The sequence below is a fragment of the Pagrus major genome, chromosome 23 (assembly GCF_040436345.1).
Source record: "Pagrus major chromosome 23, Pma_NU_1.0".
In the NCBI taxonomy this organism is placed as follows: Eukaryota; Metazoa; Chordata; class Actinopteri; order Spariformes; family Sparidae; genus Pagrus; species Pagrus major.
The window spans coordinates 25,107,386-25,135,281 of NC_133237.1; the positions used below are offsets into that span (position 1 = coordinate 25,107,386).

Consider the following 27,896-nt stretch of genomic DNA (forward strand, 5'->3'; position numbering starts at 1 on the left):
AAATAGGAAGAGTGTTCATTTAATGAACTGATCACACCAACACACACATTATTTAGACCTACTCAATATAAACAAATACTTCTGACTTAATAAAAAACAATGTTCTTGATCAACATCACTGTTGGGACCGTCCACATGGTTCTGACATCAGATCGGCCCGCGTGTAGCTCAATGCTTAAATGCGGCCTCCTTGCACTAACGAAGCCTGGTAAACAAAGGAAAGTGCACCAACCCTGATGTCCAGTAGGTGGCGCCTGCTTGTCACAGGCCCCCCAGGTTTGAAACTCCCGCCTCCCATTGTCTGTGAGCGCACCTGAACGTGATGGTTCCGCCGCCACTGGAGGAGATAAATACAGCTGCAGGATCATTTTCATCGCAGTCCCAGATGTTACATGTTGCGGGAAGCATCAGCTTTCGTCAGCGCAACTGTACTCAAAGGGAGCACCCAGACGATTGGATTAACCCAATTCTAGACACATGATTCAGCAAAATCATTATCATTTTTGAATTCGTATTCACGCCTGACTTCTCCAAGTCACGTTTCGGCCATTTTTGTAGTCGGACGAACGTGAGTTCCCAAATTTCATGTCGGCCATTTTTGTAGTCCTTTTACACTCTGGCTGTGTCCAAATTCAGGGGCTGCAGCCTTCAAGGACGCGGCCTTTGCGGCCCACGAAGACCGGGTCCTTCAGAGAGACCTTGAAGGCCTCGTCCACAGCTGTTAAATGGGACGGTCCAGCCTTTGGAGTATTTCCTGGTTGCATCACCAGGTGTTCATGCATTAAAGTTTGTTTTGGTTCAAATCTATCAAACGTGTACATTGATTTGTGTGTGTACAATGTGTCAAATCTAAATTGAATTATCAACATTACAAAATAAACATTAACCCATTGATGATTAACAACTATATTTACCATAGCAGTACCAGCGTCACGTATTTTAACTGAAAGTTAAACTTTGGAGGTTTTATAGTCTCTTGAAGTTTAACATTTCTGGCGTTGGATGTTCAAATGAGTAAAAACCGAGTATAAACCCATTACTTAAATTTAAATGTCATGTCTGCGCCACTTGATGTCGCCATTTTCTCTTGCTTCCTCTTCTGTTTCGGGACTGAGCAGCGGTGCACAAAGGATCTTGGGATATGTGAGGCCGCGAAGGACAGTAGCGGTGCGTCCTCCTAAACGAGGGTGGGGAAGGCTGCATTTGTGGGCTGCATGTGGAGAAGCCTTCGAATTTGGACAGCCTTCGCGCAGCGTTGTGACGTAATTGGCCTTCAAATGCGCCCTTCGTGGGCTGCAGCCCCTGAATTTGGACACAGCCTCTGTGACGTCACCGTCCAAGAGATCGTGACCACCATTTTGGCTCTCCACCATCTTGTCACTTTGACAATGATCACCATCTTGGCTCCTCTTTCTTTGTCTCTCCAACACACACACACACACACACACACACACACACACACACACACACACACACACACAAATGTCTGCTGCTATCTGCCCTCTGCTGGTTGTCTGCAGTAAAGCAGACGGTCACTTTGTGGGAACAGAACAAATTGCCACCATATTTCTCAAGTTAAAAAGTGAAAATTCACATTTTGTTGTTGTATACATTTAGCAATTTTAGTTAATGACTGAAGAATCAATTGCACTAAATAAAAAAAATGGCCTTTAATATGTCCTGTAATATGTTCTTTGCATGCATTTCTTTCTATATATTTATTACATTGCGTAGCACAATGTGATGACAGTAAAGAAGGGAGCACATATGTTATACCACAGTGTGTTATTCTGTTCAGTGCACACTAGAGAGCAGCACTGGAACACTATTAGAAAAGGATGCACCTGCAGGCCTCCTGTCTTCATTTAGCTCCATGTAAATTAAAAGGTTCAGTATCAGTTCTCTGTTAAACTGTCCCTTGACAGGAAACACACTGATGTTCTAATAAAATGTTTAAGTTAGTCAGTCGGCATATTTCCAGCATGTTAGTGAGATTATTACTGGTGTGAAGACAAGGTTTTTTTAAAAAAAATAAAACTAAGACTTCTTTACAAATGATACATTTTTGAAAAAAAAAATCAGGAAATGGGATTCATACGATTTAAATAAGATCATTTTAGAGACTGTTCACTGAAGTCTTTCTGTCCAAAGTGTTTTAATATGTGCACATGGTACGGGCACCTGGGTGCTAAGTCATAAAAATAGACTGTTCAGAATCAAATATGGTCAGTAAATTAATTTGTAAAGTGCAGAAACAGCTGGGATGTACATATAAAACGCAGGTGAAACAAAAGGCCCAACAAATCATGCACAAACCTGTTCATCCCATTTTTAAAGAATTCAGCCCCTCAAGCTTTACAGACGCTTTACAGCCACTGCAGCAACACCAACATTTACAAAATGTACTTCACACCAACCACTGCTTCACTTGATTCATTTATAAACATCAGTCTAACTGGAACCTGTAAAGCTGAAGGCAAAGTTCCACATCAGTGGACACCAGAGATTATTTTCATCATTTGTAGTTTTTATGTGTTGTTTTTTGTTTTTTTTACTGCAGCTTACATCCTGTAATAAGTGTCTCCTTGTAACTTGTGAAAAACATGTGAATCAGATAAAGATGATTTTTGTATCTCAAGAAAGATTTGACTAGTTTACAAACTTTGATGTCATGAATCCCAGGAACTTTTCAGATCTTAAATTTCATTTATAACATTTTTTGTGGTGTTGAAATAATTTAAATGTGACAAAGCATGCAGACTGAAGCAGAGCTCCTCCTCCTGTCAGTCACTCTCAGTTTCAGTGTTGTATTAAATTGCTCCTCCAGCACCTCCTCTCCTCATCCTCCAAAGCCTCTAATCTGTCAGCAGTAAGCTCACTTTCCAAGTTACAAGGCCATTCTCAGCACACACTGACAACATGCTGGGGACCCTCTGCACTCTCATCACTGCTCTAACATGTAAGGAGGCTGACTTACTGCAGCTTTGACCTCATGTTGGATTCATCAGTCTGTGTGTTTCTCTTGACTCCATGTCATCTTGTTGTTTCCAGGTGTGAGTGGTGTGACGGTGGTGACACAGAAGCAGCGCCGCCCCTCCCTACACGCAGAACACGCGCTGTGCGTAGGGCCCCACGATCCATGGGGGGCCCCATTTTGCGCAAGGGGACACATTCTCTGCAAATGCGCAAAGGATGCGCATCGCTGCCGTGAGGCGCGCGTAGAGCACCAAGTCAGCCCGAGGCAGGAGAGAAAAAAAAAAAACGAGTAATCTGACACCGCACACGTTGGCGCAATGATTGACAGCACGCAGCATCTGACCAATCAGCGGTCGGATGCGCCGACAGGCAGTTGGATGCAGGTGGAGAGATGGCCTCCAAACGGCAATATGAATCGGGAGAAAGCAAAAGAAAGACAAAGTCAAAACAAGAGGAGGAACACCCCAGCTGCTAGCCTGCTAATCATGAGACAGAAGAGAGGATAATTCTGGACTGGAGATTACATTTTCCAGCGGCCCTGATTATCATTTATTGAATGTCTTGTTAACTGCATATACATTCACCTCTGTTGAAAAAGGAGTGGTTAATTGACCAGTTGGTGGTCGTATGTTGGCTCAGGTTTATAGCCTATCAATCTATGCTATCAATAGAAGTTTTGGGCTATTTTTATGGAGGTAAAATGTCGCCATCTCTTGGTGAATTTAAGATAATCCTTTATTTGACCCACAATGGAGAAATTTAAAGCGTTGCAGCAGCAAACAGCAGTATAGGAATATAGAACCTAAGTACAAAATGTAAAAATAAGTATATAAAAATATTTAAATATAGAGGTATCAAATAGCGGCAATAGCTCAGTCCGTAGGGACTTGGCTTGGGGGCTCAGATGTGGCCGGTTCAAGTCCCGCTCGGACAAAAAAAAAAAAAAAAGTATGATGTGAACTAGTAATGGAGAATACTAGTTCACATCCTGGGCATTGCCGAGGTACCCTTGAGCAAGGCACCGACCCCTAACAATGCTCATTGGGCGCTGCCTTGTGGGATTAAAATAGTATAATCAAATCATAATGAATATAATTATTATTTGCATTAATTTTAATCTTTGTGAGGCTAGTGTTTACATTAATTTCATTGTGTAATTTACCATTAAGACCAAAACAAATCTTAATAATCTGCTTGTATGATGGATTTCTTGTCATAACAGGGTCAAAAATAAAATCAAAATAAAATTCTGCTTAGGGCCCCAATTTGGCCAGGGGCGGCCCTGCACAGAAGCCTCCTGTTGTGACGCTGAGGAGAGGAGAGACAGCCACCATGGACTGTAACCTGGGGACTGTTACTAATCGTCAAGCTGCCTGGTACAAACAGGTTCCTGGAGGAGTTCCTCGGCATGTACTGAGGTTTCGTCATGACTGGAGCTCTGTATCTTATGGCTCTGGTTTCTCCTCTCCAAAGTTCACATCTACTCATCAGTCACAGTCAGATTATCGTTTGATCATCAACAATGTGGAGGAGGGAGACTCAGCAGTCTTTTACTGTAACACATGGGACACCTCTGTGAATGAGTACATATCACAGTGATTTACACTGTGACAAAAACCTCCTCACTGATACTTCTGCTTTTTGAGTCTCTGACACATCACCTAAAGCTCTCTACTACTCTGTCTTTGAGACTGTAAAAGAACCATTTTGAATACAATTAGATAATTAAACAAAGACGACTCCAATAACCATATTGTTTTACTTCTCTGAGTGAATCTACAGAAGCTAAAATGTTACATAATCTAAATTAATTCAGATTAAACTAAATTCAATGTTGGACACCCTGGCCTCTTTAACAGCTCATAAAACATAAAACATAAAACTGTATCAAAATTGCTGATGAACATGATTTTGAACTAATGAATCATTTTATCTGCACCGTTAATTGTTGAAGCCCAGTTTGTGTGGAGGGTTACCACTTCAATATTTTACTTCCCCACTCATATTCTTAAACATCTAAACTCTTCAGTTGGATTCAGTTGGACTACTCATCAGTCACAAACAGATTATCGTTTGATCATCAACAATGTGGAGGAGGGAGACTCAGCAGTCTATTACTGTCAAACATGGGACAATTCTGTTAAAGCAGAAATATCACAGTGATTTACACTCTGACAAAAACCTCCTCACTGATACTTCTGCTTTTTGAGACTCTGACACTTGTCAACTGATCATAAAGCCATCAACCATTACTCTGTGTAACCACATACACTTTACTGAATTCCTACATGAATCTTTAATTGTATTAAATTGTACTTTGCCCTCATGCTTTATTAATGGAAACAAAAAAAGGAATGCACTAGTAAATATGCACCACCTTCATGCATAATATCTGAGATTATTCTATAAAACAACACATTTGCATGAAATATATAATAATATATGTTTTTACACACAGGCTGCAATTTGTAACAAAAAAAGAAAAATCAGGTTGTGTTGGGGCCAGAAACATTATTAATCATTGAAATAAATCGGAAACCTCAGTGGGCCTATATGGACGATGAGCTCCTGTCTTCTCTGACCCTCTTTCAAACTGTCCTAACCTGACAGCTTCTTTGCTCAAATGTTAAACTGTCCTAACCTTACAGCTTCTTTGCTCACATATTACACTGTCCTAAGCTGACAGCTTCTTTGCTCACATGTTAAACTGTCCTAACCTGACAGCTTCTTTGCTCACATGTTAAACTGTTCTAACCTTACAGCTTCTTTGCTCACATGTTAAACTGTCCTAACCTGACAGCTTCTTTGCTCACATGTTAAACTGTCCTAACCTGACAGCTTCTTTGCTCACATGTTACACTGTCCTAAGCTGACAGCTTCTTTACTCACATGTTAAACTGTCCTAACCTGACAGCTTCTTTGCTCACATGTTAAACTGTCCTAACCTGAAAGCTTCTTTGCTCACATGTTAAACTGTCCTAACCTGACAGCTTCTTTGCTCACATGTTAAACTGTCCTAACCTTACAGCTTCTTTGCTCACATGTTAAACCATCCAAGTCACAACACAGCAGTCACTGATTCTGTTTCCTTCATTTGGCTGATTGATTCTCACTTTTAACTAAACAACAACATTTTTCTGACTCTAAGTGGTAGACTAGGTTTCATTACATAAGAGTCTGCTGTCATGATTGACTGTTTCCAGGTATTAGTCAGACCCCATGTAGTCCCAGGGGGACAGAAATAAGACAAGCATTAGGAATACATTTTGATTGCATCTTTTATTTTGTTGCTAACTGTTGTGTAATCACAATATCACACTGGAGGGTGAGCTGTATGGTCATTAATGACACCACATCACTGAAGTGTCAATAATGACGGTAAAGCTCACCCTCAAGTGTAACACTGCTCAATTGACGACGTGTTTCTAATATATGAATAATAGGTGATTATTTATATTTGGCATGCTTGTTATGTGCACTCTATATCCTGTTAATCGTTGTCCACCTGTCAGTGGATCATACACTTCCTGACAGAAAGGAGGCAGCAGGTGAGACCGGAGAAAAGTAATCAAAATGTATGATGTGAAAACTCACATACATGATGTAGTTTATGAGTATAAAGAGTGCTGAGTGTTGAAACTCCTCCTCCTCCTCTTCTCCTCTCCTCAGTGTCTTTATAAGCTTCAGTCTCTCTTCTCCTCACACTCCAACCCTGCTCACCTCTCAGCTGGACAGTAAGGGACGTTTACACCACACACTGACAACATGCTGGGGACCCTCTGCATTCTCATCACTGCTTTAACATGTAAGATATTCTTCTCACTCCTTTTACAGCCCATATTTTCACACAGAAACCTTTGACTCATGTACTTTTCTGTGTATGTTGACAGATGTTGATGCAGCTAAAGTGCTGACCCAGACGCCTGCTGTCCACACAGTTTCTACAGGACAACAGGTTGTTCTCAACTGCAACATTGAGAGGGATGAAAGTTATGTTTATTGGTATAAACAGGTTCCTGGTGAAGCTCCTCAGTATGTTCTGAACTTATACCGTAGTTACAGTTCACCCAGCTTTGGAACAGGATTCTCTTCAGACCGATTTGACTCTAAAGCCTCATCAAACATAAATTATCAGTTCATCATTAAGAGGGCAGAGACAGGAGACTCTGCTCAGTATTACTGTAACACATGGGACAACTCTGCCAAGGAGTGGGTATCACAGTGATTTACACTGTGACAAAAACCTTACTGAGACACTCATGACAGCTTCTATCAATTGTGAACAAAATCAAACACTTCAAATCAGAAAAACTGGAACAAAACATTGAAGGACATGAAATAAAGTCCTCTAAAGAGACAAGAGTGTTTGAATAAAGTCCAGCAGTGTTTGTGAATATAAGCAGACTGATGAAGTGAATGAGACGTGGACAGTGAAAGTTGGTCTCAACAGGATGTTTCACTTCCACTCCCCTCATTAGTGAGAGTCAGGAGGTTTTTGTACAGCCATGTGTACAAACTGAATCACTGTGGTATTCGGACAAGGCACCAAGCTGATTGTGACAAGTAAGTACTTTTAACTCATCATAAAACAGGAGAGATTTGATCGTTTTTCTTGTATATTTCAGTATTTCATGTTCTTGTTGAGTCTTGTTTAAAGTGTGAAACATTTCTAGTGCAGATTAATTGTTTGTAGTTTTAACATCAGCTTTGAAACAGCACCAAGCTGTGCTTTAAAAGACAATGGACAGCTGAACAGCTGGTTACAAGACTTTGTCCATAAGTTGTTTTAATTGTTGTGAGATTTAAAGACAGAAGATTATTCTCAATTATTATATTTAACTTTTAAAGAAGTTATTTTTACATTACATCTTATTTTATCATTCATTTATTCATTGAGAAATTCAGATTACTACAATGGTTGATTGTTTATCTTGTGAAGGTCAAAATAAAATGAGAATATTTTCTATTCATCTTCAGTCAGTAGGGCAGAGTAAACATTGTTTATTGTGCCTGTTTGAAAATATAGATTATTTAGAGAGACATTCATCATTGAATCTGAAGTGACGTCTGCTGTAATTTAACACGATGACTGATAATCAGAGATGATATTTAATTACTGTGGTTGAACAGAATTTCTCTGGTTAAATTATAATTTTCATTAGTAATCCTTATATATCTGAGGTCAGGGAGAAACTGGTAGTCTTTGAAAATGTTAAAGAAATAAACTCTGCTCATGTTGTTGATTATTATTTTGACACTAAGTCTGAAAGTGTTTGTTAGTTTTCTCTTTTCTCTGACTTGATTTCTAGTGATGTGATGAATGTCCTTGATGTATTTTCAGGTTGCAGCCTCCCTCCTCCTGTCCTGACAGTCTTCCCTCCGTCCAGAGCTGAGCTCCAGTCCAACGAAGCCTCTCTGGTCTGTCTGTCCATTTTGCCCAGTGAGTCAAAGGGTTTTGCAGATGTGAGCTGGTTTGCTGCTGGGAGTCAAGTGAGCAGTGGGATCTCTACCAGCACCGCTGTTCAGCAACCAGACCGCACTTTCCAAATCAGCAGCTATCTGGCCATCCAGACGTCAGACTGGAACATGGAGAAGGTTTACGCATGTAAAGTGTCTTTGGGCTCCCAGACTGCAGAGAAACACATCAAGTCAGACTGTCCCACTGAAGAACAGTAGAGGAGCACAATGACCATTTCAAATCTGCTTCTTTACTGTTTGTGCTGTTTGCTCATAACAAGGTTCACATGTTAGAAAAGATGTGTCTGCATGCTTGTAATAAATGTTGTGACAGTTAGGTGGAGGTGTTGTATCAGCTTTGCAACTACTGCATTTTTCAAAACTCATTCAATAAAAATTTTGAACAGAAATGTTTTTGTATTCATTTGTATTCTTGAAAACGTCATTTAAAACAATAATGTTCAACCAAATATTGTCTATTTTATTTTTCTCCTGATGTTCATCACACTGATAATTACAGTTAATGCAGGACACATAGATAACAGACATATTTCTGCTTAATTCTTACTTGAATATGCATATTTAAATGAATACATCTACATTGTAATTAGATGTTAATTCTCAAGCAACGTCCAACAGACAGATTAATATTACTCTGCCTGGTTTTAGTTGCTTGCAGATGTTAGAAAAATCTGATAAAATGAGCAAATGAAACTGAGTTTTCATCCTCCGTCGGTGAAGCGTCACCTCTCGACTCCTCCCTCTCTTCCTTCCCAGGATGCACCTGCAGGCCTCCTCTCCTTATTTACAGCTCCATGTAAATGAAGAGGTCAAGTGTCAGCTCTCTGTAAAGTCAGAGGGAACCGCCTCTGACCACAAACCAACTGAATTTTCAATTAGTTGCATTTGATCAGTCATAGACAGTGTACTTCTTGTGTTTTGTGTTTTGTGTTTATGTGTGCAGATCCAAAACGAACATCCTGCAACAGACGTTCCTTGTTAAACTCCAAACTTGTTAAAGACAAATAAATATAAAAACTGTAGTGTGTGTACGAAACATTATACACAGTTACATTTGTGATTGTTGTCATTGATTAAGAGGTGAGCAAGGAAACAAAGCTAATATGATAAAACTGAACTCTGTTTCAAATCATGATGTTGTCATATTTGGGGGTCAGGGGGAGACATGGTGTCACTGAAAATAACTGACCCATATATATGATGTAGTCGGAGAGAGGAAGAGCGCCTGAGCTTGCAAAACTGTTGGTGAATGAAGTCAACTGAAGTCAGTCAGTAAAGAAACAGACTCCAGTCCTGACACAGCTGATGCTGCTCTGATCCCTGTTCAGTTGCTGCTCTCTAGCTGACATTTTTAGGTAGTGCTTATTTTTCTTAAGTTTCAGTTTCCATCTTGCATTTTGTTTCTAGTTGAACAAAGAGCAGCCTATAATAGACATCCAAAACAGTGTCCTCCTGTTGTTTAAGCCTTGTAGTAGATAAGTCTGTATATTTGTGTGCATTGAGTTTTTTCATTAGAAAACAATGCCAATAAGTGTACGGTTCATATGCCGATACTTACCTGCCATGTTACCTGTAAAGAGAAGTATAGAAAAATATGTATATGTCTCATTCATAATATAATTGTTTCAAAACAATGCAAGAGAAAGATAAAAAAATACTACTAAATACAGTGTGCCATTTTCCACCATTTCCAATGACTCACTACTGTATCATAATTGAAATGATACTTTACCAATTAGTATCAGTTTCACAGAGATCAAATACTCATTCAACATATAAGAATGTATACATGCCCCTCCTATGAGCTGCATGAATTCTGCTTCAGAGATTTATTGATTAAAGTAAAGAAGCTCATTCTGTCAGGTAGGATCGGACTACGACCTCAATAAATCTAGTTAATATGTATATTTCCTACTGCCTTTAAAGGCAGCATCAGGATATCAGCTTTGAGTAAATTAAGGTGTGCCGGTGTGAAGGTGTCCTTATATGACAATGAACACTTTCGTTATCACTACCACACATCGGTTCAACCTCGAAACCAAATATATCTGAGTATCACCTGGTGATGTTCTGTCCACAAACCAGTTGGTGATTTTGTTCAATCAGCAGATTTAGTCGAATGAGCTGTTGATCTCAGGCACTAAAATCGATCAGATTTCCAATTTTGATCTATTTCTCTTTTAACTACGCAGGTAATACAAGAAGAATCCAATAAGGAAGACTGCTGTGTGCAGTGCGCACTCACGGTAAGCTCTGGTTTCACACATTTGACTCACAGGCATTAAGTTATATGTTTAAATACAGTTTTCTTCTTTATGACAAACAGCATTCTGCCTTACTATCTTATTAGTTAGTGTTACAGGATGAAAAATGTTGAATCTTGACTTATTTTCCTTTTGCCACCACAGCTATCAGCCTACAATAGAGCCACAAGGAGTTGTAGACAGTGTGCCAAGTGGAGACAAACAGCTAAGGTAAAGTTATGTTGTTGTTTTTTACTAGTATTTATTTATTTATTTTTATTAATAATGTGTTACATTTACAGGCCCTACTTTAAACTAAAGAACTAGAAGCTCTGACATTGGAAAAGAAAGATGAGAAATGAATCCATAATATATAGACTTACATCATCTCTCCTATCTGTTTTATCTGAGTGTTTCCCTGAACTGGCAATTTATCATAACAGGACAGGACCAAGTCAGGGGAAACATAAAAAATACTGGAAACTCAAAAACTCTATAACGTATTTAAAATTCTGCCACAGCTTGGGTGTGGTTCATATGTAAGAGATAAACAAAAACAATGTATGTGCACGTTGAAGTTCTCCACAAAAGGTTGCTCACTTAGTGCTACAAACAGACATCTGTGTTTAAAGTCTGAAAACATTTTAAAATCTTGACCTTTTTTCTTTTTTTCCTCCGCAGCTAATAACAAGGAAACCATCAAGGGGATGTAGACAGCGTACCAAGTGAAGACGAACAGATGTCGGGGAAAAGGTAAGGATTATTTATGTTGTTGCTTTTCAGACTGAAGAGTTTATTCACAGCAAAGCCTAAAGTATGAGCACGGCCAAATAAGATTAAGTTATGTCCAGTGAAAGTTCAAATGCTTTCAGGCTATTTATTTTCAACAACAAAGATCATATTGTATTACAAAGCACATGCATGCAGCTGTCTGTGTGAAGGTACACCTAGGCACAACACTTAAACCATTTCCTGGAAACAAGGGTTGTTAAAGATTATTACCTTATGAAAGCCTTCTCATAACCTACCAACAGTCTTTTCACTGTGCTTGATAATTGACACATAAAACTGATGGTACAGTAATGATGAGTGGACAAAGGGCAAGGTAGGTTACAGATGTCATTTTTTAGATTTGTTTTGCAAAAGAATGTGAAAACTAAAGTGAAGCAAGAATCATTTTGGAGGTTGCAGTTTGTGGTGCTGTTGAATAAACAAGAGAGAGAGAGATGTTCATCTCCAAAGCAAAAACATTTTGACCTTCATGAAGGACAAATTTATTGAAGAACTGTTGTAATGCATTAGTTTTAGCAAGGTGTATCCAATGAACCAATGAACTGACCCAGGGTCTGGGAGGAGATCCCCCAGGACAGCACCCGCCGACTCATCAGGAGCTTCCCCAGGTGTTGTCAGGAGTGCAAACAGGCACACGGGGGCAATACACACTACTGACTCACATTATGAGTTGCTGTGATAAAATTCCTACACGTTGGATCAGCCTGTGATTTCAATCCCCCCGCAATATATATATACATATATATATATATATAAATAAAAGATCAATCTACAGACAGTGTTGTGTTTTCTTACAGAGAACAACTACAGGAGGCCTTGTACCGCTACACCACAGATACCCTCACTTACATTGACACAGTTAGAGGATTCTGTCAGAGGATCTCCTCATGGATGAATGCAAGGAATACAGAGTTGATCCACATGAGGGATATCAAAGACAGAGCTGACAAAGCTGACCTGAGCTTTAGTCATGTTACCCAGTCAGAGAGCAAAGGTAAGGCTCTGGGGGAATATATTAAGAACAAGGTAACGTCTGCAGACAGCAGGCGTGCAGAGCTGCAGAAAGAGCTGGCTGCTGTGTTGAAGTCCACTCTGGGAGGTCTGAAGAAGCTCGACCACTTCCTGGAGGCAGTGGAGAAGCTGGCGGTCACCTCACTTCATGTGTCCATGGAGGAGAACCAGGTGTTACACCTGCCCAAAGGGATCAGCCTTGAACAAGTTCAGGTTGTCATCTCTGCTGCACGACTAATCTGCCCTCTCCTCCTCGAGTTTAAAAGAGATGCAAGTGTCTTCTTCCTCCCCAAACTAGAGAATGTGGAAGTGCTGTCATACCAGCTGGACAAATACATAAAGACCACACAGATAATCTGTGAGAAACTAGAGAAAAGGTATCTCTTATTAGTATTTTCATTCGTACACCATGTTCTTCAGCTTTTAAATATGAATCAGAAACAATAATTACTTAAAAACAGAAACACCAGGGAATTTATTAATGAAAAAATATATATATTTAAAATTATTTACATAGAAAATGCCAACGTGCTTTACATACAAGATATTATAATCGGCTGTTTCTATTTTAGTCAGCATCTCCTGATAATGACAACAACAACTCTGGCAGACCTCGGTGTAAATTTGTCTGAAGATGACGCACAAAGAATTATTCGTCACATTAATCAGCAAGCTGAACTGGGGTAAGTATTTCCTCTGTAAGGTTTGTTTGGGGCCAAACTCATACAAGATACTAAAATCAATTGTTCCCTTTTCAGACAACTATTTCAGAGAGCGACCACAAAAACTGTTGTGGACCTTGATGTGGATTTGTCTGAAGATGAAATACAAAGGATGCTTCATCACATTAATCAGCTGGATGAAATCAGGTAATTATTATACAAGTATAAGTATATTTTGGGGGGGCAAAGTATTACATTATATATATATATATATATATATATATATATATATATATATATATATATATATATATATATATATGTACACACATATACACACATGTATATATATATATATATATATATATATATATATATATATATATATATATATGTACACACATATACATATATATATATATATATATATAGACCATGCAATACATTTGTAGGGAAGATTTGACTCAATTGCGGAAATATGGCGTTGATAGGAATTATTGTTTCATGGAACCAATTTGATTATCTGTCCATATGATTCATAGTCTGTGCTTAATGAGTCCACTTAATAATACTTACAATCTTGTTTCCTTGGTGAAAATCAAGGGAGTCTAACAAATACCATGTATATTAAAGATTTATTCAATGTAGGGTTTCTTCAGTCCTGACCTTGTTGTGTCAGAAAGCAGCATTAAAGTTCTGCTTTCAAAGGCGTCTTCAGCATCCCTTGTGAAAAGGGGGCTATGGTGTCATCGGCATGACACTTCTCCCTGCAGTAGAATTGTACTGTATGTATTCTGTATCTAATTGTCCCTGTAGTATTGTAAATGGATCAGCCAGACTTTGTACTTTAATATATAATTTTTGTATCTCATTATTTTATGTAAATGTATGTTATAGTTTTGTACAGTGCAGTTGTGGTTGTCATCGCCTACTGTTGACAACCTAATAAATGTTTAATGGGGAATCTGACTTTAGTGGATTATCTGCTAATCTGCACCTGATTAATCAAAGAAACACTTAATAGGGAGTTTTGGGTTACATTTGGCTATCAATAATAATTCATGATTATCAGGGATAATTATTGATTATGATAAATAATAAGATCCAATTGACATTAGATCACCTCAGGGAACCGCCCTTGAAGAAGGGAAAAGATAGCCAATTCACCAAATCAGTGTCATAAAAGATACTAAACTGTCAGTTTGTAACTCTGATTAATGATTAACTTTGTGGATATTTTTTTTTGTCTTTCCTCTTCATCAGGATGGACCAGAACTTCAGACTGGTGTTCTTGTTCCAGGATGTTTCATGTTCTAGCTTCATCGATGAGTTCAAAGTGCGACAACCCAGGATGCTGCAGTTTCTAACAGACCTGGAAGGGAGTGCTGTTCAGCTAGACAGGATGAACAAGGGGGCAAAGATCTCCAGTGTGGCAGGCAGCTCAATGGGAGCAGTTGGAGGTGTGCTTTCTATTGTTGGTTTGGCATTAATTCCTGTAACAGCAGGAGTGTCTCTAGGTCTGACAATAGGTGGGGTAGCGCTAGGAATAACCAGCGGAGTCAACAGTGCTGTCACCACCGCCACAGAGATTGGAGTAAACCGTACACAACAAAAGAAAGCCAGTGAAGTCTTCGAGAGCTTCATGGAGGATGTGCAGAGTGTCCAGGATTGTCTGGAGGAGGTCATTGGTCAATTACGCTCCAACTTAGAGGAAAGTGACATAGAATTGGTTGTTGGAGTAGGCAAGGTGCTCGGTAAAGTTGGTACTGTTGGAAAAGGTATTGATTCGCTTGTTGACGCTGTCTCTGCTGTGAAGTTGTTGAACAGTGAGGAGGTGATTGTAAGTGCTGGCAGAGTGGTGGCGCAGGAAGGCAAAGCATTACGCAACGTGCCCAGGGTGGCCTCGGATATCCCAGATATCGGTCAGGCAGCAGTCAAAGGGCCTCTTGCTCTTACTAAGTCAGCCAGAGCAGGTTTCATTGCACTCAATGCTCTTTTCCTTGGCTTGGATGTCTTCTTCATCTGTAAGGATAGCTACGGGCTGTCCAAAGGCAGCGAGACTGAAGTCTCAAAGTTCATCAGAGCCAGAGCTGCACTTTGGAGCTCAGAGATGGACTCATGGAAGAAGATCCAAGACTCTCTGTGCAAAGGTCAGAAGACATCAGAGGAACACCGAGCCGTCCTGGATGAGCCATTTTATCCAGAGAGGGCGATCAAGAGGAAAGTTTGATCAGCATCAAACAACACTCAAGTCTATCTTTGCTGGATCAAGATTACAAAAAAAAAGTTTGTGCAGCGCAGTAGTGCTCAGTGGGAGTCCTGTATTTGTGGCAACACTCACAATGTGCCTTTTTGCTAATCATGAAACAGTGTTTAGATCTAGTTACATAAATCCCAGATCATCCTCAATCATTCAAGCGTATATCTTTTGAAAAAAAACTTTAATAGCTTTGATTCTTATGAAGTAAACAATTTCACTGTCATTTTTTAAATGATTATATGGCCAGCATGTCTGTTTATATAATGTAACTTTTGCCGCAATTAAGATTACTTCAGTATGTGCACATGTCATTAAGTCATAAATGCTTTAACTGATTAACATTGTACGTGAAAATAAATATTAATATGTTTGCTGTTTATCTTAGAGGTGCCATTTGTAGCCACTTGCCGTAAATAATTTGATTACTGATCTGAAGATATACAAGCCCACATTGCTTTCATCATCAAACACTGAAGTCAATTCATACCAGCAATTGGGTTGAATGTTCATTTTTTGTTTTACATAACTATAAATTATATCTTTGAAATGTTCTATTGTCGCAGTGCTTTAAATTTATAATGTAATCTTGCCTCCTTGTCTGTACCACCCATTTAAACATGTACCTTACTCTCTTTTGTATCGCTGTGTAGATGAAAAAGATGTATCAACGTAATTAAATCAAAATGAATTTTAACTCTGAGCACACATTAGCAATTAATGTAATAAACAGACTTCTAAAGTAACAACAAAATGTCTTGCGTTTGTGATTCTGTTTTGTTTTAAGGCCTCTATCTTTAGATGAGGAGCTTCATACATTAAGAGGATAATAGTGACCTTCATACACGATCGTGAAATGGTGCTGACCTCATTCCTGAATACCGGAGAAGAATATGTAGTATCCAATCAACCACGATCGAGCTTTATTGTCATTATACAACACAGGATTGCACTATGAAATGCAGTCATAGTCCTCTATGCAAAGGGAAATGGTGTAAATTATTTCTGTCCTGCTCCATGGGATTATTATCTTAAAGTATTCAGACAGGGGAAAAGAGATCCAAACAAGAACTTCTGGTCAATCTTTGGTTATTCTGAGAGTTTGTGTAGCCATCAACAAGCACTAATGTTGGCAGCTAAAAGTATACAGTGCCTATAAAAAGTATTCACCCCCTTGGATGTTTTCCTTTTTTATTGCTTTTATATGATGTTTTTTTATATTTATATTTATGAGGATTTTTTCTTTTGAGATCTCACTTTTAACCATTAGGGGGCTCCAGAGACTGGATCAGCTTGAACACTGCAGTCCTGACCCAATATTTCCTGTGATGGCAAACATTTCCTGAAAAAGGCTGTTAAAGTCCCTGACACTCATGCTTTTAGTTTAGGAGTTCTGGTTTTAATGATAGAAATGATAAAGGCAGATAACAGAGGTAAATAAATCTGGGGAGTGAAGTCTGTAACTTAGTTTTCAAGAGCTTATTTTTAGTACAAAGCTGATACCTTTCTTTTTGTGATAGAGCTTTTAGCTGGCAGACACATACGCAGACACATAGTCACACACCGTATTTACAGTAAACTAACAATGATGCTAAGATTAGATTAACAGCCTTTCATACTACCACGACTAAATTGTAGGTTGATGACAGGTAATGAGTTCTGTAGCTGCCAAGATTTGCATTCCCTGTTGTGTCCAGCCAGGAAGGCTGGAAGTCACATTTATGAAATGCCCAAAACATGCGCTGGCAACATGATATGACTTTAAAGTGTCTCTAGAGAAATATAATAGAAGGGAAGCATAATGGGATGCATTGTTTGCCATGGCTAATTTTGGAGTTTAGGGGTTTAAAACATTGATGACTCAAAATGTTGAGAAACTAGACTTCAGATCACCTACAGTTATTGATGAACTCAACAAAGAAGATTATATTGTATTGTAGGGACATGCATGCAGCTGTCTGTGTGAAGGCAGGCCTCGACACAACACTTAAACCAGAAACCACTTCCTTAAACAATGGTGGTAAAAGATTATTACCTTATAAAGCCTTCTTATGATCTACCAAGAGTCTTTCCACTGTCCTTGAAAACTTGACACATAAAACTGATGGTACAGTAATGATGGGTGGACAAAGGGCAAGGTAGGTTGTGGTGCTGTTGAACAGACAAAACAGAGAGATGTTCATCTGCAGGGCAAAAACAGAACATTTTGACCTTCATGAAGGAAGGATTTATTGAAGACCTGTTGTAATGCATTAGTTTTAGCTAGGTGTGTCTGATAAACTGGCAACTGAGTGTATAAAGATATCATCTTTATTTTCACTGAGTTAATTACATGTAGCCATCATGCAGCAGCTGCTATGTACTTACACTGAAATGTTTTGAGCCACTGTCCACCAACACTGTTCAACCATATTGAATGTATATTGATGTATGTCTTGTGTCTGTCCCAAATACCAACGCTTGAAGTAAATGCAAGTAGTCAACTTGTGAGACATAGACTACTCTGGTAACTGCCAATTTTCTGTCTTAAAACAACGTGCTTTCCCAATAAAGCTGATCTAGGCCAAGCTTCAGCAGCAGAGTTAAATCAAGTGGATACCTTTGAAATGTAGTCTTTTTCATGTGAGACTTTCTTAAAAAGGCTGTAACTTACTGATTTCTTAGACAGTTTAAAACTCTTATTAGCAGAAGCTACATTTTGGAAAGTACTGTTGTATGAAATGAGGAATGTGGATCTGCTCAGTCTGGGTGGTGGAATGTCCACACACCTTGTTAGAGCAATCGATGTGGTTTGGCTCCTGATTAGTCGGCAAAGCAGCGCAAGGCAATTTCTGCATTTCCAGCAATGGTCATTTCAGCTGTCATCATTCATTTTCTAGGTATGATTATTTTCTTTGGACCCTCTCCACTGCAATGCACTCGCTGCAATCACTATTTTATAGGTCTATAGGCATATAATATGTATTAGAGTAGATGTCTTAATGTCAACCATAACCAAACCAGTTACATAATCCCTGGTTAACATAAGGTCAGGCATTTTGTCTGAGCTTCCTTTAAGACAGTGTGACAGCCCCTGATATTGGTTGACTGTTTGTGCAGGTTGGTCATTTTAGAAAGAGCAAAAAAAGGTGTATTTTTACAGCTGTTATTCCAGGAGCAAACATCTGCTTTACAGCCGATACCTTCTCACATGAAACAATAATGCTGATACCAACAATAAATAAATGCCTTTCTTGGTCCATTCTTACTTTCATTTTTATTTTGTTTGCCTAAACACATCTAAAAGTTTCCATGCACCCTGCACTGCTTTCACTTTCATTACAGTGCGGTCTTATAAACTGGCAGGAAGGGGAAGTAGGAGGAAGACTGCTGTGTGCAGTGCGCACACAGGGTAAACTCTGTTTTAACATATTTGACTCACAGGCTTGAAGTTGTATGTTTAAATACAGTTTGCTTCTTTACTACAAAGAGCATTCTGCCTTACTATCTTATTGTAGGTTATGTAAACAGACAAAAAAAAGTGTGTTAATGTTACAGGTTCATAAACTTTGAACTTGACTTATTTTCCTTTTGCCACCACAGCTATCAGCCTACAATAAAGCCACAAGGAGTCGTAGACAGTGTGCCAAGAGGAGACAACAGCTAAGGTAAAGTTTTTTTAGTTGTTTTTTATCAATAATGTGTATAATTTACAGGCACAACTTTAAACTGTAGAACTAGAAGCTCTGACATTAGAAAGAAGGAATGTGATATGAATCCATGATATAAACAGTCACATCATCTCTCCTATCTGTTTTATCTGAGTGTTTCCCCAATGTATCATATTAGGACAGGACCAAGTCAGGGGAAACATGAAAACACTGGAAAGTTCTCCACAAAAGGTTGCTCACTGATACAAACAGACATCTGTGTTTAAAGTCTGAAAACATTTTAAAATCTTGACCTTTTTTTCTTTTTCCACAGCTAATAACAAGGAAACCAGCAAGGAATTACGGACAGCGTACCAAGTGAAGTCAAACAGATGTCGAGTATAAGGTAAAGAATATTTATGTTGTTGCTTTCCAGACTAAAGAGTTCATTCACAGCAAAGCTTAAAATATGAGCAAATAAGATAAAGTTATGTCCAGTGAAAGATCTAATGCTTTAAGGGTGTAAAGATTATTTTTTAAATCTACTTTAACTGAGGTTAATTCTAAAACAGATATCTACCTATGAATACACATGATTTAAAAGAAGCTAATAAAAAGCTAAATTGTAGGTTGATGACAGGTAATGAGTTCTGTAGCTGCCAAGATTTGCATCCCCTGTTATTTCAGCCAGGAAGGCTGGAAGTCACATTTATGAAATGCCCAAAACATGTGCTGGCAACATGATATGACTTTAAAGTGTCTCTAGAGAAATATAATAGAAGGGAAGCATAATGGGATGCATTGTTTGCCATGGCTAATTTTGGAGTTTAGGGGTTTAAAACATTGATGACTCAAAATGTTGAGAAACTAGACTTCAGATCACTTACAGTTATTGATGAACTCAACAAAGAAGATTATATTGTATTGTAGGGACATGCATGCAGCTGTCTGTGTGAAGGCAGGCCTTGACACAACACTTAAACCAGAAACCACTTCCTTAAACAATGGTGGTAAAAGATTATTACCTTATAAAGCCTTCTTGTCTACCAAGAGTGTTTCCACTGTCCTTGAAAATTTGACACATAAAACTGATGGTACAGTAATGATGGGTGGACAAAGGGCAAGGTAGGTTGTGGTGCTGTTGAACAGACAAAACAGAGAGATGTTCATCTCCAGGGCAAAAACAGAACATTTTGACCTTCATGAAGGAAGGATTTATTGAAGAACTGTTGTAATGCATTAGTTTAGTTTAGTTAATTACATGTAACCATCATGCAGCAGCTGCTATGTACATACACTGAAATATTTTGAGCCACCGTCCACCAACACTGTTCAACCATATTGAATGTATGTCTTGTGTCTGCCCCAAATACCAATGCTTGAAGTAAATGCAAGTAGTCAACTTGTGAGACATAGACTACTCTGGTAACTGCCAATTTTCTGTCTTAAAACAACGTGCTTTCCCAATAAAGCTGATCTAGGCCAAGTTTCAGCAGCAGATTAAATCAAGTGGATACCTTTGAAATGTAGTCTTTTTCATGTGAGACTTTCTTAAAAAGGCTGTAACTTACTGATTTCTTAGACAGTTTAAAACTCTTATTAGCAGAAGCTACATTTTGGAAAGTACTGTTGTATGAAATGAGGAATGTGGATCTTTCTGCCATTTCTCACATTGAAGGTGCATTTGGAGGGAATGAGCAGTATGTATAGGATGAATAACTACAGCAAGTAAACAGTCATTATAAAAAAAAGTGGAAGTGCATTGTATTCAACAACGAATTTCAACAACTTCCTGATTACAATAAAACACTCTTAACAACATGATTACAGGTGTTACACTATAAACCCACAGATTCTGTAAACTAATTAGGATTTTCATTGTAGGAATGAGGTATTTTTGTAGGCTAACCCAGAAGGGTTCAATAAATCATTTCATGCTTGAAAGTCAGTATCTTGATTTTATTAATGCGTCCAGAATGCTAATGAAGTAAGTGGATCATGTACATTTCATGTACATATTCATCTGTGGTGCCTGAACTACAGGATCCTTTCAATGTGAAGCGCTAGCCTTTACGCTGGACTTTCTTTAATAGTTATTTGAAACTATGCATAGGTGTTTTTAGTGAAAGTTATAAAAACTCACTGTGCAGAAGATGCTCAGAGCCAAACATTTGACAGACACAGTTGAGACACTTATTGGAGCCTTTGGCAGCTTCAGAGCAGATATTTCCCTTAAGAGTTGGTTCACCATATTACATTAAAAGGTGTGGATGATACACTATGTCAATGTTGTGTTTACAACTTGTTTTCTGCTGCCCCCAAGAGGCCAAAAAAATCTGTTATTGAAGTTCAAATTTGCATATAGTGGTAAAAATCCATGGGGCGAAGGGTTCACTGTATATATATATATATATATATATATATATATATATATATATATATATATATATATATATACATATATATATATATATATATATATATATATATATATATATATGTATATTTATATATATATATATTTATATATATATATATATATATATATATATATATATATATAGATATATATCTATATCGATATATAGATATATAGATATATATCTATAGATATATAGATATATATCTATATATAATATATATATACATATATATATACACAGAGAGAGAGAGAGAGAGAGAGAGAATCTAGAGACAATGTTGTCTTGTCTTACAGTGAGGAACTACAGGAGGCTTTGTGCCGATACACCACAGATACCCTCACCTACATTAACACAGTGAGAGAATTCTGTGAGGGGATCTCGTCATGGATGGATGCAAGGGAGAAAGAGTTGACCCAACTGTGGGGCATCAAAGGCAGAGCTGACAAAGTTGACCTGAGCTTTAGCCATGTTACCGAGCCAATGAGAAACTGTAAGACTGAGTGGGAATATATTCAAGCTCTGCCGAAATGTATGAACGCTCTGTGGGAATATTTAAAGAACAAGCTGACCCAGGAGATTACAAAAAGAAGGCGTGCAAAGCTAAAGAAAGAGCTGGCTGATGTGTTGGAGGTCACTCTGGGAGGTCTGAAGAAGCTCGACAACTTCCGTGAGGCAGTGGAGAAGCTGGCAGTCACCTCATTTCATGTGTTCGTGGAGGAGAACCAGGTGTTACACCTGCCCAGAGGGATCAGCCTTGAACATGTTCAGGTAGTCATCATTGCTGCACAGCGAATCTGCCCTCTCCTCCTCGAGGTTAAAAGAGATGCAAGTGTCTTCACCCTCTCCAAACTTCAGAATGTGGAAGTGCTGTCAGACCAGCTGTACAAATACATAAAGACCACGCGGAAAATCTGTGAGGAGTTGAAGGAAAGGTATTTATGTCTTACTGTTATTTGCACACAATGGTCTTGAGCTTAATAGTAATTACTCTATAACAGAAACTTTAAATGGAAATTATTGATTTAAAGCAAAACATCTGGTAAACGTTGATGTGGATTTGTCTGAAGATGACGCACAGAAAATTCTTTGTCGTATTAATTACCATTTTTAATTTAAGTTTGTTATATGTATATAATGTATATATATTTGTGTATGTACATATATAGTAAGAGTATATATGTGTGTATATATATATTCACAGTATATATATATATACTCATATATACTCTTACTATATATATATATATATATATATATATATATATATATATATATATATATATATATATATATATATATATAGTACACTCAGGTGCTAAACATGAAACATAAGTGATTCTTCCTTTTACAGTCTACATGTCCAGAGTCTGACAACAGAAATTGTTGTGGAACTCACAGTGTCCGAAGAAGGTGTACAAGAGAGGCTTTGTGACATTAATCTGCTAAATGAAATTAGGTAAGTGTTATACATGGATAACATTTATGGATGTTTTGTTTGGGGCAATATGTTGCTACATATATCACATATATTTATACACTCAATGGCCACCACAGTATATATCTGACCTCTAAGCGGTGTTTACTAATTCTCCATCATTATATAACAAAAGATATATGCCATATATTCATAGGAAAAACATTTTCAACATTGGGGAAATTGCATTTTATTAGTGGCAAATTATTAGTTCACAGAACCACTTTGATTATTCGTTCACTGATGATCAAATCAATGGGGTCTATCACACACATATCAATTCTGGGGACAAATTAACTTTAAATTAGCGAAACAAGAAAAACATAAGGAAATGATACATGAGTTCAGTGACAGAATGTAAGAATATAGAACACCAACAAAACAACTGCATAGACAAATATTTATTACTAACACCATTAACAATGATGAAACAATAAGGCACAAACAACACATACAAATGAGGGAAAGAATTCAACCATGAATAAATGCAATAATTACAGCAATGTGATTGAGGACCAGTGTGTGGCAGAACACAAACTGGAGGAAGACTTAAAGCATGAACCTGGGTAAAGCATCATTCAGCAGCTGAGAGATGTACGATACAATATGATATACTTCATTGTCCCCTCAGGGTACCCCTTTCTTTGGTTCAGTGTAAACTACGATTGAAATTAAATGATCACATACATACCTTGTATGTACATGCAAGTGGCAAAAAAAGAGAAAAACATACAAACAAAAGCAACATATTGAACGTCTTTACACCACATTGCATATGGCAACAGATTGCAATCTAAAACAGTATTGCTCAAAACAACATATTGAACTGTACAGTAGCATCACAAAGAAGATCAAGTACTGCAGTATAAAAACAGAAAATCGTTGACATAGTTGCTGTCAGGCTCAGGCTATGCCTTACTGTTTAGGGTGTTATTGGACGAAGGCACAAATGTGTTTTTAAAACGACTGAGCCAACATGTTGGTACTATGCTGGGTCAGCCAGTATTCTCTGAGCTATCAGGCAGCTGACATGAACTCAAAATCAAGAGTGAGTGTCAAGAGTCAAGATCCATGGGAAGAGAGAGGGATCCTAGAATTTATTTTTTTGTCATATCAGATGTTAGAGGGTGTTACTGGGTTTTTTGTCCAGTTTAACAGAGTTAATGATGGTGGTCAAAGAACTGAGGGGGCTGATGAGACTCCTTTTCATATTCAATATAATAATTTAATAGATTGTTTTATATAAGAAGTATTTATTGGTCGATTAATTTGGTCTTTTTTGTCTAATTTTCATCAGGATGGGCGAGCACTTCCGAACGGTGTTCTTGTTCAAAGACAAGTCCTGTTCAGACTTCATCAATCAGTTCAGCGACTGGGAACCCAGGATGCTGGAGTTTGAGAGGGCTGCTGATTATCTGACCTATCCGAATTCAGTGGCAAAGGTCTTCAGTGTGTTAAGTAGCTTTGTTGGGGTATGTGGAGGTTTGCTTTCCATTACTGGTTTGGCACTTATTACTACAACAAAAGGAGTGCCTCTGATACAATTGGGGGCATATCTGGGGATTTTCAGCACAGCCATCATTGTTATTGCATTCATCATAGAGTTTTTTTGCAACCAAAAAAAGAACATCAATAAACACTTCCAGAGCTTGCAGAGGCTCCATGGTTGTCTGGAGAAGGTGACCAGTCACCCACCGACCCAAATACAAGAAAGTGAAAAAGATGTGGTTGTGGGAGTAGACGAGGTTGTTGTGGGAGAAGGTGAGGTGGTTGTGGGAGAAGACGAGGAGTTTGTGGGAGAAGACGAGGAGTTTGTGGGAGAAGACGAAGTGGTTGTGGGAGAAGATGAGGTGTATGTGGGAAAAGAGGAGGTGGTTGTGGGAAAAGACAAGGTGGTTCAGAAAGTTCCTGCTGTATTTAAATTTATTGACTTGCTTGCTGACATTGTAGGTGCTTCAGATATCCCAGAGATTTGTCAGACAGCAGTCAAAGGGCCTCTTGCTAATCTAATGTTGTTTGTACCAAACGTTATTTCCTGTGTCATGGATTTACACTTCTTCCGTAAGCATGGCTGCAGTCTGGCTAAATGCAACGAGACTAAAGTCTCACAGTTCATCAGAGCCAGAGCTGCACTTTGGAGCTCAGAGATGAACTCATGGAAGAAGATCCATGACTCCCTGTGCAAAGGTCAGAAGACATCAGAGGAACACCGAGCCGTACTGGACAAGCTATTTATCCAGGGAGGGCAATAGAGAGCAGAGACTCAAAAAATGAAATATCCATATGATCAAGTGGATGAAAATGAAATAAAAGTCTGTGTGTATCACTGATCATCAGAATCACACGAGTCATTTAAGTCTATCTTTGAGGGATTTTTAACCAGCTGTATTTCTTATGACAAACATGATTTATTGAGTCTCTGTATATTAACTATCACATGGTCAGTATGAGTGTTGTCACTATGAAGCTTGTCTCTCAACAGATTCTTTACTGAGTAAGTGGAAATATTTTACTATAAAGCTGCAGTGTGGTGCATTTTGTAATTATTCAATATATCTTTGAATATATAAAAACATTTTCTGTCTCATAACAAATAGAACTAAGTTTGTAGATTTTCTTCATTTTCTGTATTAGACACAGAGAAGCCTGTGAATGTATATCAGTACTTGGATGGTTGTTGATTTGTTTCAAACAATGTGGAATTGTGTTTTCCAAAGCTGTAGTGTCAGTAGAGGTACCTGCAAAGTCTCATTTTCGTGATGTTTAAATTTTATTGAAATGGTATCACTATTTTCACTTCTTTGTTCAGTACAACAGTCTTTTCTTTTTCTTTTCTATTCGCTGTTGTGAGGAAAGAGCTGTATTCAATGAATGTATCTAGGTTTAAGACTGTTTGACTTACTTTATAAGATATCAAGAAGAATAAGAGTGAAATCATTTGTTGTGCCTACTTAACTTTAAATAAAGAGGATTCTTCCGTGTCCGTGGTCTGACAAGCCTGTCTTTGCTGGATTCCTGGGTTAGCTGTATTTCTTATGACGAATTAGATTTATCGAGTCCATATTGAAACAAACAAATGGACAGTATGTTTTTTTTTTCTTAATTTAAATGATATATCATTTTTCAGTATGAAGTTTGTCTTAATATATACATTTAGGTTGTATTAAGATGATGCTCTGTTTCTTTTCTGCTTTATTGATTTGACACTGAGAATCGCACATAGATAATTGTTTCATACAGTGTGTGAAGAATTTTGTTTCAGAGGCTGGACCCAGTTTTCAAAAGCTCTGGTATCAATGGAGTTATCTGCTTTACTCATCTTTGCACTGTCTTATTTCTGTAATTTTTTAATTTTACAATGAAACTGCAACACTGTTTTCACTAACTTTACTATCTTAATTATTTAAATAGTTTCTTCTATTGGCTGTTATCCTTATGAGGAAAGAGCTGTATTCAATTAATGAATCTAAATTTGAGTTTGACTTCAGTTGTGTGATTTGTATAAAAAAATAAGAGTGAAATGATTTTTAGAGTGTATAGTTAATGTATAACTTCTGTCTCTTTTTTTATGTTTTTAGTGTGTTGTTTTTATTATGGGTTGTCTTTGAGTACCTTGAAGCACTATAAAAATAAATGTATTATTATTATTATTATTATTACTACAGTTAAAAATAGAGAAATCTCCCATGTCGTCTGAAATGAGGTCTGGTCATTAATTTAGGAATGTATCAAATAAAGAGAAGATTTTCATCACTTCTGACACAAAAGCTATGTCTACAAGTTTTAAATACACATTTTACACCAACAAACATGGATATAAACATAAAGACTTGTTACCTGGAGTCAACTGAATGTTATCAAAAGGAAGCAAGAAGATTTAGTGATTCTGATCTCATTAAAAATATCAAAAATCCCCTCCAGACATGTTTAACACATAGAAATAGTCTAGATGGAATAATTAAGAGTAAATCAGCAAGAAATCATGAAAAACTCATAGAGATGATCCTGTCAAGTATAAACAAATGGGAGTGTCAGTATATTGAACATACTTAAGAATGAAACATTATTAATACTTTGAAATAAAGACCAATTGAGAAATGTCAACATGTACTGTATATATTTTTAACCTAAACAGAAGTTGATAAACAAATTAACGGAGCCTGCTAGAAGAAATATGAGTGCTTTCATGTTTGAGTTCGAGTCACAGGTTGGTCAACTTTTGGATCAACCAGAGGAAAACAGAATGAGTGAGCGTGTGTGTGTGTGTGTGCGTGCGTGCGTGCGTGCGTGCGTGCGTGCGTGCGTGCGTGTGTGATAATGCAGCTCTGCTATTGTAAATCAAATGTAATTACAGTATCTACTCATTTTATTTGTTTTCATAAAAAAAAATTATCTTTTATTTTCTAGGTTTTTTCCCTACTTTTGCTTTTTTGTTGTACGGTTTGTCTCATTTTCTGCAGCTGCACTTGTAATATATTTTTTACAAAATGCTATGAACAAGAAAAACATGAATAATAAGCTGAAATAAAAGAAAAATCCAAAGTCCATATTGTTCATTTTTGTTGTTTATGTGAACAGAACGCTTCAAGTTTTCACATCACACTTGTAAGTTGCTTTCAAACTAGTTTTGATGTCACTAAAATTAAGCCTCTAAGTCTTAACTCAAGCCCCATTCACATTGCCTTTTCAGTGTGGGAATCATGTGTCCATATGTCCGCTTCGTCGTCTCTGTGGAAGTTACAGATGCGGAGAGGGGTTACAGTTTTCGCTGTGGCTTCGATATGCCTCTGGAGGTAGTATCAAAGCCGCAGCAGAGCGAGACAGCATCCGTGTGAATGACAAAGCCGGCAGCACAGGATAGGGGTGTGTCGGTCTGATGTTGTTCCTAGTCTGACAGCTAACAGATCCTTCACTCATTAAATAAAAGAGAGATCTCCCACACGTTGAAAAA

At 37.8% G+C, this 27,896-nt stretch overlaps 3 protein-coding genes across 3 annotated transcripts; all 3 read left to right on the forward strand.

Annotated features, from left to right (window-relative positions):
- Positions 1-2,919: 2,919 nt before the first annotated feature.
- Positions 2,920-8,781, forward strand: LOC141019739 (immunoglobulin lambda-1 light chain-like). The gene is made up of 5 exons (XM_073494738.1): positions 2,920-2,959; positions 3,052-3,075; positions 4,262-4,559; positions 7,502-7,539; positions 8,318-8,781. Exons 1-5 carry the CDS (start codon positions 2,920-2,922, stop codon positions 8,650-8,652), a joined length of 735 nt encoding a protein of 244 aa, XP_073350839.1. The 3' UTR covers positions 8,653-8,781.
- Positions 8,782-11,436: 2,655 nt separating this feature from the next.
- On the forward strand, positions 11,437-15,392 carry LOC141019988 (uncharacterized). The gene is made up of 4 exons (XM_073495023.1): positions 11,437-11,450; positions 12,269-12,875; positions 13,248-13,369; positions 14,426-15,392. The coding sequence occupies exons 1-4, from the start codon at positions 11,437-11,439 to the stop codon at positions 15,390-15,392; spliced, it is 1,710 nt and encodes a 569-aa protein (XP_073351124.1).
- A 4,660-nt stretch (positions 15,393-20,052) lies between these two features.
- LOC141019989 (uncharacterized) lies at positions 20,053-25,197 on the forward strand. Its single transcript, XM_073495024.1, has 4 exons — positions 20,053-20,058; positions 21,712-22,403; positions 22,805-22,927; positions 24,243-25,197. The coding sequence occupies exons 1-4, from the start codon at positions 20,053-20,055 to the stop codon at positions 25,195-25,197; spliced, it is 1,776 nt and encodes a 591-aa protein (XP_073351125.1).
- The last annotated feature ends 2,699 nt before the right edge of the window (positions 25,198-27,896 follow it).